General features: G+C 41.9%; 1 protein-coding gene across 2 annotated transcripts in view; it reads left to right on the plus strand.

Moving 5' to 3' along the window:
• Nucleotides 1-13,988, plus strand: part of HKDC1 (hexokinase domain containing 1) — a 47,021-nt gene that overhangs the window by 11,071 nt on the left and 21,962 nt on the right. For both annotated transcript variants that reach the window (XM_005281897.5, XM_065553494.1), the window contains exons 2-7: nt 821-983; nt 6,171-6,319; nt 6,410-6,529; nt 7,763-7,858; nt 8,781-8,880; nt 10,122-10,305. In XM_005281897.5, the coding sequence (XP_005281954.1) occupies nt 821-983; nt 6,171-6,319; nt 6,410-6,529; nt 7,763-7,858; nt 8,781-8,880; nt 10,122-10,305 (812 nt within the window). The remainder of the gene's footprint in view (nt 1-820; nt 984-6,170; nt 6,320-6,409; nt 6,530-7,762; nt 7,859-8,780; nt 8,881-10,121; nt 10,306-13,988) is intronic.

A 13,988-nucleotide genomic window follows, 5' to 3' on the forward strand; every position in this document is an offset into this window, starting at 1 on the left:
CAAAACAGCTGATTTCTGGTTAGAGCAGTGTAACTCCAAGACTTGGGATCTTCCATTGAACAGGCCAGACCTTTTCTGATGGACAAATAACTAATATTTTTTGTGACAGTATTTTATTAATACTGGGTTAAACTTCTTTACAAATAGATTTTATAGGTTGAAGCATTTCTTATATAGGCCATCCTCCTTCTGACACTGAAGTCAATGGAAATTTAGCTATTGGTTTCAATGGGGCAGGACCAGGCTAACCCTATGTCATATGACTATAGCTAATGTCATAGAAAATCTAATCGAATCAGAGGATCAGGGTAAATAACCATTTTACATGTATGTAGGGTGCTTAACTTCAAAGCACTTTATAAACATTTAACTATTTCTCCGACCTCTGAAAGTTAGGTACATACAATCATCTCCATTTTACAGATGTACATTGAGGCAGAGTAGTGAAGTGAGTTGCCCAAGGTCATTCAGAAGTCAGCGGCAGACTTGGGATTAGAATGTAAGAGTTCCTAGTCCTAAACTCTGTGCTCAAGACACTGCACCAAACCCTTGTGATTAGTGGTTGTATATAGGAAGCATTTTCTGTGTAACTGGACACTAATGATGGTGGGAGCGTCAGAGAAATCCTGCTCTAGTGACTTCTAGTAGAGATAAATCATCCCTTATGTACTTTATTGTAAACTCTTTGGGGCAGGGACTATTGTTTGTGTGTGTGTGTGTGTGTGTGTGTATAATACCTAGCACAATAGGGTCCTGATCCGAGGCCAGGATCCCTAGGTGTTATCTCATCATAAATAATATTCTGAATGTCCCGATTCAGGTTGACAGGTTCCTTTACCACATGCGTCTTTCTGATGATGTATTACTTGACGTGATGACGCGCTTCCAAGCAGAGATGGTGAAGGGCCTGGAAAGAGATGCACACCCAACAGCTGCCGTAAAAATGCTGCCAACATTTGTAAGGTCGATTCCTGATGGGTCCGGTGAGTGATCCTGGTGCATTATTACTTTTTCTTTGGTTTAAGGAATTCATGGATTACAACAAAGTATGTCCAGGCATCTTGGATTTGGAATTTGGAGATCTGTAACAGTCTCAACTTGTGTGGATGGGTGGGAGCCATCCCAGAGTGTCCCCTTGTGCCCTAGGGTGGCCCTGCAGGTTCTATGTCCTCAGTTCCCTCTTGGTTCTTTGCAATGGTTAATAACTCTTGACTCTTAAGACCAGAATCTTTACAATAAGATTCCCTTCTGTGGGATCTTATTTATTCAGTCTTTTATCAACTACAGCTCCTTTGGCCCCACAGTCCTAGCCCTTTGTCTCACTAGTTTGGAGTCCCACATCCCTCCTCCCAGGGGCATTTGTGATATTCCAAGAGAGATTCCACTCCTTGACACAGGAGTCCTGGGGCCCAGTGGCTTTCGGTCCTTCTCAGGCTCTCTCCAGTCTTTCCTGGGCCCCTTTCTGGGTGCTCCTGCTCTCCAGTGAGCATCAGTTCTCAGAGCTTGCTTCCTCATCTGGTGTCTTCTCTCTCCCACCAGCCAGGCCTCTTCCTTTTTATCCCAGAGGCCTAATTGGGCCCATTTTCTCTACCTTGGGAGGTGATTTAACTGTCACAGTTGGGGCTGAAGTCTCTCTCCCCTTGAAGGGTCAACTACGCTGTGACAAGCTGCTCCTTGCTCCAAGCACAACTCAGCTCAGCTGTTGAGTGAGCTGTGCAGGTACAGTTCAACAGTCCCTTGGTTTCAAGGGGATGTTAACGCTCAGTTGCAGCACAGCAGGGAGAGTAGAAGACTGGGGATTAATATTAACTTGCTAAATGGCCTTCTACAGTAGTTGTCATTCATGGAGAAGATAATTGTGTCTCATTAACAAAAATGTTAAACACACCTAATATTTTTCTGGTACAATGTGCCATCAGATGACATGAATATATGCAATGCCTTTGTGAGGGTGTGTTTTGCTTTTATCAGGACAACACTCAGCTAGCTCTAAAAACCTTCATCTTACTGAATACAAAAATACGAATCTAGTCTTAGCCACTGGCATGAAGCAATGCTCAAACCAACACCGGACCTGTGATTAAATAGGATGAGGGGACCCTCTACAGTCCAGTAACATCAATGCAATTTGGAGACAATATGAAGTTTTAATTTTTAGGATGTGTATAACTTTAGGCAAATGGATGTTTTTCTTCTTGAGTTGGATATACAAGAGGAAAAATATTTAAATTCATGGAAGCCAGAATGGTGCAGTATGATGAGGCCCGGACCCTGTGAGGGGCTACATGCAGAACTCAACAGAGCTCGGAGTGGACACGGGATGGAGTGAACCCCATTGCAGGACTGGAGCCTTCATCTTAAACCCCAGCTATTGTATTGAAGTTCTAATAACTCCCTCTCCCCCTGGATCCATGATTTCTTGACATAGCTACTTAGCCCTTCTGCAGTTTGGTTCCCGACAGTGACTTCTGTACCGCTGTTTATCTCTAAAAATACATGTTTCCACAATGTGAAAATTACAGAATACAGAAGGAGCTTCCCCAACACAGTCTATATAATCTGTCAGGAAAGTGTTCATTAGATTTGATGGAATTAATCCTCATTTCCAACAACAGTAATAAATCAACCATGCTCTTGCAAACAAATTGACTGAAGAGGTAAGCTGTGCTTCAGTCCCTAATGAGACATGCAGAATGATGATTGAACTGACCAGGCAAAGGAGACTGAACCCACCAAAGCAGCTCTGTTAGTTTGCAGAAGCCAGCCATAGCAGGTTCCCTTTAGCAGACAATGGCTTTGTGATGCTCACGTGGCAGGAGAGGGCTAGCTGCTGCCTTGTGGAGCAGGAGAGCATAGGTTTGGGTTCACTCAACTTCATGGTGATCTACCAAACCCTTAGCTTCTGAGTACCCCCTGCCACACACAATATTTAAAGGGCTGCATCTTCAAATCAGAGTTTATTATGGAAAATTTCAAACTCTATCTACATTTCTGAGAGCTGATTTTCAGTTTCCTACACAGTTTCAGCTGCCTGCTACCTATTAATACTAATAGGATTTGGGTAGCTAAAGCCCTACCCAATCAGTTAAATGTCTCCCTCTCGCACATCCTGATGAGACTCCTGGTGGTTTGTTGGCTGCTATTTGTTTTATCCAGCATGCATATTAAAGCTTTTTATTTTCCAATAAGTACTGTAATGGGCTTAATGAAAGGCGAAGTCTCTCCCCTGAACAAGCATACTTCTCAGCCTGCCAAGGCCCAAATGCAGCACTCCAGGTCTGACATAGTCCCTCGTGGCCAGGGGTGCCTCTGTGGCATCTGCTAATAATTTCTCCCTCAAAGGACTCCTGACATGGACTCCCCATACTTTTTCTGAGATCAAAATACCCCTCCTTGGGGTCTGGGTTTATTAGTTATTTACACAGAAAATAACTCAAAATCCGAAATTCAAATCCCACAAACAAACAGTTCTATTCCTACTCCCAGGCCTCCCTGGCTGGAAAGCTTTCACACTCTTCCTTGCCAGCTCAGGGTCTCTCCTGAATTAGCAGGTGACTTCCAGCTCTTTCCTGGTTGGAGTCTTAGGGTATGTCTAACCTGCGGCTGGTCCAGGTCAGCTGACTCGGGCTACACGGGGCATGGGCTGTGGGGTTGTTTAATTGTGGTGTAGATGTTTAGGCTTGAGCTGGAGCTCTGGGACCCTGTGGGGGGGGGGTCCCAGAACTCTGGTGCCAGTCTGTGACTGAATGGCTGCCCCGAGAGCCCGAGGCAGCTGACCTGGGCCAGCCACAGGTGTTTAATTGCTGTGTAGACACACCCTTAGTCCAGAATCCCAGGACTCCACTGGAACCTGCTCACTCCTAGCAAAGTCTGTTCTCTCTGAGCATGTCCCCCTATGCAGCTTCCAGCTGCTCTTTATAATGGAATCCCCTGAGCCCTCTCATGTGGGGCTCACCCTTGAATCAGGACTGGCTTAGCCCAGGCTCTCCAACCTGAGAGCAAGCCACCCAGTTACAGATCCAAAATGGGGGACACATTATTCATGCAAGAAATTTAAAATGATGTGGGGCTGTATCCCTTTCATGTGAATAACCCTTCTTCCTGTCTCCTCAGTTCCATGGCTCTTTGTTTCTGATGATTGATGATTTTCAACAATAAAAGTGGAGATAGCAAATTTGTAGGGAACATAGATAACTGTGGGATTAAGATCAGTGCTGCTCCTTGAAATGAGGGACATTTGAGGGGTCTTGTACACTAGTGTATGTACATAACCCTTCGAGGTCACCCTGCTGGAAATTAGAGCTCGCTCTGTATCCCAACACCAAAACAGAAAAATAAATCATGGAGTAAGTCCTGTTATCCCTTGGCCTTTCATAGCTTTAAAATGACACTCAGCCCATCCTGAAATTCCGAAGTCGCTTCAGAGGATATCTGATTTCAGCAATTGTCTCATTTACTGTTTCAAAACTTCTCTTGTCTCAAGGCCAACTCTAGGCAGTTTCTCCTGGCAGATAACAGTCCCTCTCTCTCTGGTGTCAAGGACTTGTTGATATGTCACATTGTGAGGTACCTTACTGTTAAATTATGTCTTGCGTAACGCCATTTTTGCACTCTCCCCGAATTCTCCATTGATTACTGGAAAAGAGCAGTTTTCTCTGCAGACAAAACTTCCGGCAGATTCTGAGTAACTGGAATTTGTTTAAATTTTCACTTGTGCTGTTATAATTAACTTTCAGAATATCTGCACCTTGAGCTTCACTCTTTGAAATAGTTCTCATTTAATAGCACACCATTCATTTTAGTCATTCAGCTCTTAATTTTCTGAGTAGTGTCATAGTTTACTGACAAATCCAGTTTATCTCCTTTCCTTCATTATATCAGCCCATAGAATTACTGAGGTATATTTCTGGCTTGCTTTTCAAGGTCAGAACCAATAAAATCTCAGTCTGGCATGGAGTTTAGGTCACATGTGGCTACACAAACTCCTGTGGATAAGGGTGTGAGAGTGAGAGAAGGGGGGACAAATAGGGTTTTTTAATTTTAAATTTAAATTTTTGATGAAAAATGTCTGCGGTGTGAATTTTGACAAGCTCTAGCTGTATGATGGTTTCATGATAAGGCCAAGTTTAACTTCCAAACTCCTCCAAAACAACTTACTTTAAAATAAATAATACTTTAAAAATTCATTTTTTGTTGAAATTTCATATGTGAAGGTTCTGGGCAGAGGGGAATTCTTGGAGAAAATTTGTTAGTGGGATAGAGTGGTGCAGGCAATGCTGTTTGGGGAAGATGACTCCCCTTTAGTGGGTATGTCTACACTGCAGCTGGGAGCAAGCTTCCAGCCCTGGTAGATAGACTCATACTGGTGGGACCTGAGCTAGTGCACTAAAAACAGTAGCTCAGGCTCTGAAGCCAAGGGGGTCGGGTGAGCTTGAAAGTCTGAGCTGCAGCCTTCACTGCAACGTCCAGACTGTTATTTTTAGTGCTCTAGCTTGAGCCCCCTAACAGGAGTTTGTCTGCCTGGGCTGGGAGGTTTGCTCCCAGCTGCAGAGTAGACATACCCAATATGACCTATGCAGTTTCAGTCTGCTAGGGGAGGGACTGCACTGGCCCTTCACCTACCTGATCAGGTCTTTCTGCTGCTATCCAGAACAATGGAGCTAAGGAAGGGAAAGGAGAATAAACAAAAGCAAGGGAGACAGTTAATATATAACAACATTAAATGCTGAATGTCAAACTATTACACAAGCAATTTCTCCTCAATCCCCTTTGTGGAATATATCAGCTTGCATCAAATTCAAGGAGAGAACATTATCCCACCCCTACACTCGACATGAGGGCCCCAATTCAGGAAGGCACTTAACCATGTGTCCAAGTTGAAGCATGTGTGTAGTTCTGTTGATTTTTTTCAATAGGACTACATTTCCAGTATGGCCTACAACTATTCATACCACACAGTACAATAGTCCTTATTTTCCTTGCAGAGTCTAGTGAAGTGCTAAAGAATTCACCACTCCGATTCCTTTAACTACTGGCAACAATTCTGCTCCAAATGATTGATGATGTACATTCGTTATCCCAAGTACTTACCTTAAATATGTCTTCAGGTCATGCTTCACATTACTGTATACTGCTGTAGTAGGAAGTAACCTTTATTGCTTTTATTGCAGAAAAGGGGGATTTTCTTGCTCTAGATCTTGGTGGCTCCAAGTTTCGAGTCTTAAAAGTGAAAGTGTCTGAAGATGGGAAGCAGAATGTTCAAATGGAGAGCCAGTTCTACCCAACCCCAAAGGAGATCACACATGGGAATGGAACAGAAGTATGTGGTGCATTTTCGTCTGTGGAATGGCTTTCTGTGTTGAATATAATTGATGCTATTGACCTGTCCCGTTCTTTCTCTTTTATACAGCTGTTTGATTATGTCGCTGACTGTCTGGCAGATTTCATGGAGACCAAAAACATAAAACATAAGAAATTCCCTCTTGGGTTTACATTTTCTTTTCCTTGCATACAGACTAAATTAGACGAGGTGAGATTTAAAAAATATTATTGGTAGCTATGTCGTAGTAGTAGTAGTAGAACTCAGAGAGAATTTTTGAAAGGATTATTAACATATGGCAGTGTAGGAAAAAGTAATCTTTGTGTGGCTTTCTGAGGAAGAAAAATATTCATAGTTCAACCAAGTTTCATATTACCCTTCACACTCTGCATAGTGTTATAAACCTACAAGAGGAAGAGGTGGGAATCACAATTATGTGCTGAAGTAGATCTCAAGGATGAGTTATCATATTTCAGTGCAACTGAAGCAATAAACTAAAACTCTTCTTTTATGTGTCAACACAGGATTTAAATAATGATCGACTCAGCTGATAGAAAATACTATATGGATTTCAAAAAACTTATTTCTGTGCTATAAAGCAGGCTTATATTTTAATCCCTCTTGTTTGGGATATTTATAGTAGATTTGAAAAACCGGGGGCACATGATTGAAATAATCAGATAGCATATGGGGGGTGGGAACAGAAGCTGCACTGACTGCCTTATTTGATTGCCTGTTTTTTGCTACCTCTCTTAAAATAATAAGTTAGTGTATTAGGCCCTGACATTGCAAAGGCTATGCACATGTTTCACTTTAAGTATGTGAGTAGGCCCATTGAGGTCTATAGGACTACCCATGCTTAAAGCGAAGCACATGCATAATTGTAAATAGTATTAGGGTCTTATTTTGACCACTTCTGTAGTATTTTTGGTGGTGGCTATAGCTGACAAGGCTGCTTGTATGAAAAGACCTTTACTCCACATCCCAGTGGATTGCCAATGGATGATTCCGCTACTTCTGCTCAAATTCTTAGGCCTTGGCTACACTTGCGGATTCACAGCGCTGCCGCAGAGCTGTGAAGCGCAAGTGTAGTCGCGCCGCCAGCGCTGCGAGAGCTCTCTCGCAGCGCTGTAAGTACTCCACCTCTCCGCGGGGAATAGCTTGCAGTGCTGCGAGCGAGCGTGCAGCGCTGCAGGCGCTGATTACACTGGCGCTTTACAGTGCTGCACTCGCTGTGCTCGGGGGGGTGTTTTTTCACACCCCTGAGCGCAGCAAGTGCAGCGCTGTGAATTGCCAATGTAGCCAAGGCCTTACACATGTAGTAGTGGCAGTGAAATTCTCCAAAAGCCAATGATCGAATATACTCTATTCTCTACTGCCTCTGTAGTTATCAGTGCTAAACTTTATTTTTAAATTTGTAACATAGATTGAATATTTTTAAAGGGTGTGCTGCTTTCCTGGACAAAGTACTTTAAGGTACGAGGAGTGCAGGAGACAGATGTGATCAGCTCTCTGCGCCATGCCCTCAGGAAGCATAAGGCAAGTTTTATAGTGAAGAAGACTTAATAATAAATAGAATAAAATCATTTAATCATATAGAAATAAATAGCCTATTTTTGATAATGAAGGATAGCTTTTATAGTCTTAAAGGATAGTTTATTTGTGCTTGACTTTGCTGTGCTTGCAATAAAAAGTATTAACTATTGGATGATTGATTACATTTTAAAATTAGTAATGAAATATAATTAAAACTTAATTTTTAGCATTATCCTTTACGTATTCAGTGGCACTTTAAAAAGCTAGTTTCCTTTACACCTTCTCTATCCCTTGTAACATTTACAAAATATGAAAAAAAATTGTGTTTGACCTCCTTTTAGCATATACTATATTTCACTGTTTCTAACATGGCAAAAAACCCAGTTCTGCTTTTCATTTGTTCTCTGTCTATGTATTGGTGTCACTGACATCAGCAAGAATCTGTGCAGCTCTGACGCAAATGTTTGTTACTTAGGGCCTGAGTCTGGTGCACTTACTTAGGTTGAGTAGCTCTTTACTCCCTCAAATTCCCTTTGGCTTCAGTGCAGCTATGCAAGAAATAAGGTGCTACTTCACATGAGTAAGGATATCTGAATCTGGCTCTTAGTGGCTTGCATGGTGATCTTTGGTGCCATCGCATCGAAATTGGAGCTTTTGTTTTTCTTTAATTTCTTGACTAAGGACTGATGGATTGGAGGGAATGGGAGAACAACTGAAGATTCTAGCCTTGATTCAGCATAGCACTTATGCATGTGCTTAAGTCCATCTTTATTAAGCAGATGCTTAAATCCCATTGAAGTAAATTAATCTTAGTCACATAGACTAACTTTTAGAGGGCCCAATTTAACAATGTTGTGTCTAAACACTTAACTATAAGGAAGGGTGTAAATATTTTTCTATTCACTAGCGGTCTTTATTTTCTTAGGATGTGGATGTAGATGTTTTAGCACTGGTAAATGATACAGTGGGAACAATGATGACCTGTGGATATGATGATCAGCGCTGTGAAGTTGGCGTCATAATAGGTAATTTTATTTTATTAAAGCAGGGTTGAAAAAGCAGGCTTATGATTTTAGCAAATCTGGGGGATGGAGGCATTTTCAACTTCACAATTCAAAAATAAACTATTTGAAAATGATAAACATAAAAGATTGGATTTTCAAGCACTTGTCCCTCACTTTTGGATATAAAGTGGAATGTAAACATTTAAGTGACCTGCACATCTAAAAAATTGCAAATGCAAAAATAGTGGCTTGGTTAAAGTTGGCTTGAAAAAATTTAGTTCCAAATCAGTAAAATGAGTGTTGTCATCTTATATACAAATTTATATTTTAAAAAGAAGTTACTTGTCTTGTTTTATTTTACCTGGGACCTTTTACAAATGATCACTTCCTGAATGCTTCTACTTACTCTTATTCTTACACAGATGCCTGTCTGTCTGTCTTTCTCCCTTCCTGGTCTTTCTTCTAGTGACTTCTGCCTAACCTTGGGACAATTCAATATATCCTAAAATTTTACCTCTGTATGTACATATTTAGTTCTGTTAAGAAAAAATAAAGACAAGAAGACATTGGCAAGTCCTGAGACATTTGAGAGCTCTTGGGGTCAGACCCACAGTGAACAGCTGTTATTATTATTATTTTTTTTGCCAGCTGTTTGCAAAATATTTCACTACAGTTAGTATTTTCAAGCCTTTTGATGACTGCAACAATCATGCTTAAAAATGACATTGTTTATAGTTTATACTGTCAGGAAGTGAGAGGTCCATAATGGTTAAGGAATTTCCTGTTCATATACAGATATATCATCAAATAATAAAGGAGGCTATCGTTTTGTTTCTATCCAATTCTTTCAGGAGATTCTGACCTGCAAAATAAATGTTTCTGCTAATGCTGTAGAAGATCCAGGTATTTTTGTCCAGAGAAGGAAAATCTTCTCTCACCTTTCCCAACAAGAATCATATACTCTCTTCATAACATGTCCGCTTCACATTTTCCCAATTTTAAAGTGTCATATATGAGTGAATATGAAATAGCACAAATATTTTGAATGACTCAGCCCTTGTATTCATTTCATTTCATTCATTCACTATTTCCTTGATATTCAATGGTCATTTAACAGGTTTCAGATACAGAAGGTTTTGTATAGCTTAACATGTAACTTAATGAAAGTACATTTTCCGGTAAAGAAAATATTGAATCTAATTCTAAAATGTATTTTCAATTAATTCTTCATGTGTAAATTTTTTTCTTTCTGATACACTCAGGAACTGGCACGAATGCCTGCTACATGGAAGAAATGAGTAACATTGATCTGGTGGAAGGTGATGAGGGGAGGATGTGCATTAACACTGAGTGGGGAGCCTTTGGAGACGATGGGTCACTGGATGATCTCAGGACTGAGTTTGACAGGGAGATTGACTTGGGATCTATCAATCCTGGAAAACAACTGTAAGTATTGTTCCTCCTTCACTTACTAACATGAGGTTTTCTGTGACAGTCTCCACATTTTGAGTCTGTTTACCGAGCGTACATTGAGCTATAGAGCCCTTGGGAATGAAAGTAGGGTTAGGTGAACTAGTTCAGCCATGATGGAAGCTGGTTCAAGCCTCCATCCATCCACACCCAAAGTGTTCCTGGGACTGGTTCAGTTAAGATCCCCTTCCTTTCTGTAACCTACCGGTTGATGGTGGGATCTCTTACATGGCTGTGCCTCACTGCTGCTGTAAGCCTTCATTGGCCGGGGCACCCCAAACTGCACAGTGTGACCTGGAAGCTATAGACCTCATGCATTCTGGATCGTTTTCTGCAACTCTGTTTTCTTTTATTTCAGATGGAAGGGTCCTGTTGGAGACTCTGGGTGAAATCCTGGCCCCACCGAAGTCAATAGGAATTTTGCCATTGACTTGACTTCAGTGGAGTCAGGATTTCACCTTCTATCCCCACAAAGCAACCAGTAATGGTACATTATTATTAGTCAGTAATTCTGTTGTCATTTTGTGATGGAGTAAAATGAGGAAGTGAGGCTGATTTGTTATCATTTTTCTTCATGAGAGTATCTGTCATGTGTTCTTAAATTACTTGCATGTTAATGAGGGACCACAGGATAGAGGTGGGGATAGCTCCTCAGCAGTGACAGAATTAGGAATATTAGTGTAACCTCAGCCCACTCATTCACTATGAATGCCAAGAGTTCCTATGCAAGGTCAGTCATTGAAAACTGCTTCTCTGTGACACACTATCTTCTAAAGTGTTCTCTGCATATCACCCTGTAGGTGCTCAAAAGAGGAGTCCCCAATGCATATAGATGAAACCTGTGTTAAAAGTGTATTTCATCCAAGCTCCTCCCAATGGCTGGGTTGCAGGCAAATATATTAATACATTGCTTAAGAAGCATTAACATAGGCATACCTGCTTTGTCCTTGTGTCACAGAAAGTAAATGCACACCCAGGTTTAACTGCTACTATTTGAAAGGCTGGTAATCTGATGTTTTTCCCTCACATTATTCTTTTAATTACAGAAATGTATCATTTTATCACAGTGAGATTCCTGCAGTATTACTTGTTAGAGCCTTTGGAATGAAATGCATCATGTTTAATATGGCTTCAATGACTGTTAATAATCAGTTTAAAATGTTATACCAATAGAATAAAAACCAGCAGGATCTTATTAAGAGGGATAAGGCAAAGATGCCACATTTATTGTAAATATAATGGTAAAGCAAAAGATAAAAGTAAACAATGTTGTTTGACTACTTATTCCTATCACTACTTATTCCTTACACACACACACACACACACACAATCATTCATTTAAGTTCTGTATAGGTGTTATAGTTACCAGCCTAGAAGTTGCTCATGCCAAGTTACTGGCCAGGTATCTTGGTCATGAGGATGGAGCCGAGTCTGTGTCAGGTGCACCTAATGCTTCTGGAGGCTGGCAGCAGAACCAGAGACTCAAAGTCCTCAGTCTTGAGAGCCCATTCTTATAGGAATTGATTCCTATGTTAGTCTATGGGATCTGTTTCATTCTGCTGTTGCTGACTCAATCAGCAGATGGCACATTCCTGGGCACATTCCTGGTGGCTCCAAGCTGTCCAAAGTTTGTGTTTCTCATCCTTCCAGGTGATGGGGTGGATCCCAGTTTACCCTCTGGGGGTTGTCTGGTCAGCCACTTGACACATTCTTCGGCCGATGGGTGCTCCCTTTCTAGGCTGGCACCTCCCTAACCATTCATGTATATCAAGCATTCATCAGCATACATTCCATATCTTAACCATATTTTAATTTACTGTCTCCACCACTTTCGGGGTGTGTGCTAATTCATTTGAGATTCCCGGCCCTTTAATCACAGAGGGTGGGGGGTCTGTCCTAGGAGCTGTTGCTATTACAATGAAGTGAAAGTCACTTAACGGCTTATAGTGTTTGTTTACATTGTATCAAATACTTCAAGAACAAAGTCAATTAACTTGTTTGTAAGTTTTACATAGTAATAAAGTATCTTTCACAGGATAGATACAATCAATGGTTTCTACAGACAGTAGCTTACAAGTTTTAACAGAAGACCCAAGAGATTTTTGTACTTGGTGAAACTGTTGGATTTTAAAGTGTGGGGGACAAATTATGAGGGGGTCACTGTCACTTGGGGGAATCACTGTTAGTATCTTCTTTAATATCCCTACAAAAATACAGAGAGTTGCTGGTACCTACTTTTATGTAGGCTTAATTACATTTTACTTTTTAAACATATAGCAATTCTGGTGATCTGTAGAAAGAATTAGATTCACTTAGGTACCTTGGTGTTTTTGTCTATATAAGAACATAAGAATGGCCACACTGGGTCAGACCAATGATCCATCAAGCCCAGTATCCTGTCTTCTTACAATGGCCAGTGCCAGATGCTTCAGAGGGAATGAACAGAACAGGGCAATTACTGAGTGATCCATTCTCTGTTGTCCAGTATGAGTTTCTGGTAAGTGGAGATTTAGGGACACCTTGAGCATGGGGTTCCATCCCTGGCCATCTTGGGTAATAGCTTTGGATGGACTTTATTTTTCATTAACATATCTAATGCAGATTTGAACTCAGTTACAGTTTTGTCAACAAATTCCCCAGGTTGACTGTGTGTTGTTTAAAGAAGTACTTCCTTATGTCTGTTTTAAACCTGCTGCCTATTAATGTCATCAGGTGTCTCTTAGTTCTTGCGTTATGTAAAGGAGTAAATAGCACTTACCTATTCACTTTGTTCACACAATTCATGATTTCATAGACCTCTATCATAGAATTGTAGGACTGGAAGGGACCTTGAGAGGTCATCTAATCCAGTCCCTGCACTCATGGCAGGACTAAGTATTATCATATTCTCCCCCTTCTTCTATTTTTAAGCTGAACAGTCCCAGGCTTTTTAATCTCTCCTCATATGGAAGCTTTTCCAGACTCCAAATCATTTTTGTTTCCCTTCTCTGTATTATTTACAATTCTAATATATCTTTTTGAGATGGGGTGACCAGAACTGCACACCGTATTCAAGGCAGAGCTGAAAGTAAGCCGGTACGCCGTACCGGACCAGCTTCTCCAGGTGGCAATTTAAAGGGCCTGGGGCTCCCAGCAGTGGCTGGAGCCCCAGGCCCTTTAAATTGCTGCCGGAGCCCCGCGGCCAGAGCCCCTGGGTAGCAGAGGAGGCTGGGACCCTTGGGGCTCCTTCGGCAATTTAAAGGGCCCGGGGCTCCAGCCGCTGCTACCACCCCAGGGCTCTGGCAGTGGGGCTCAGGTGGTGATTTAAAGGGTTTGGGGCTCTGGCTGCCGCTACCATCCTGGGCCCTTTAAATTGCAGCCAGAGCCCTGCTGCCGGAGTCGGCAGAGATTTAAAGGGCCCGGGGTGGTAGCGGCGGCTGGAGCCCCAGGCCCTTTAAATCGCCGCTTGAGCCCTGCTGCTGGAGCCCCGGGGTAGCGGTGGCAGCCGGGACCCCTGGGTCTCCTTCGGCAATTTAAAGGGCCCAGGACTCTGCTACGGTAGCCACCTCTGCAGCTGGTAGCTCCGGCAGTGATTTAAAGGGCCCAGGGCTCCCAGCCGCCACTACTGCAGCCAGAGCTTGGGGCCCTTTAAATCTCGATTTAAAGGGCCAGGGGCTCTA

The sequence above is a fragment of the Chrysemys picta genome, chromosome 7, assembly GCF_011386835.1.
Source record: "Chrysemys picta bellii isolate R12L10 chromosome 7, ASM1138683v2, whole genome shotgun sequence".
Taxonomy (NCBI): Eukaryota; Metazoa; Chordata; order Testudines; family Emydidae; genus Chrysemys; species Chrysemys picta.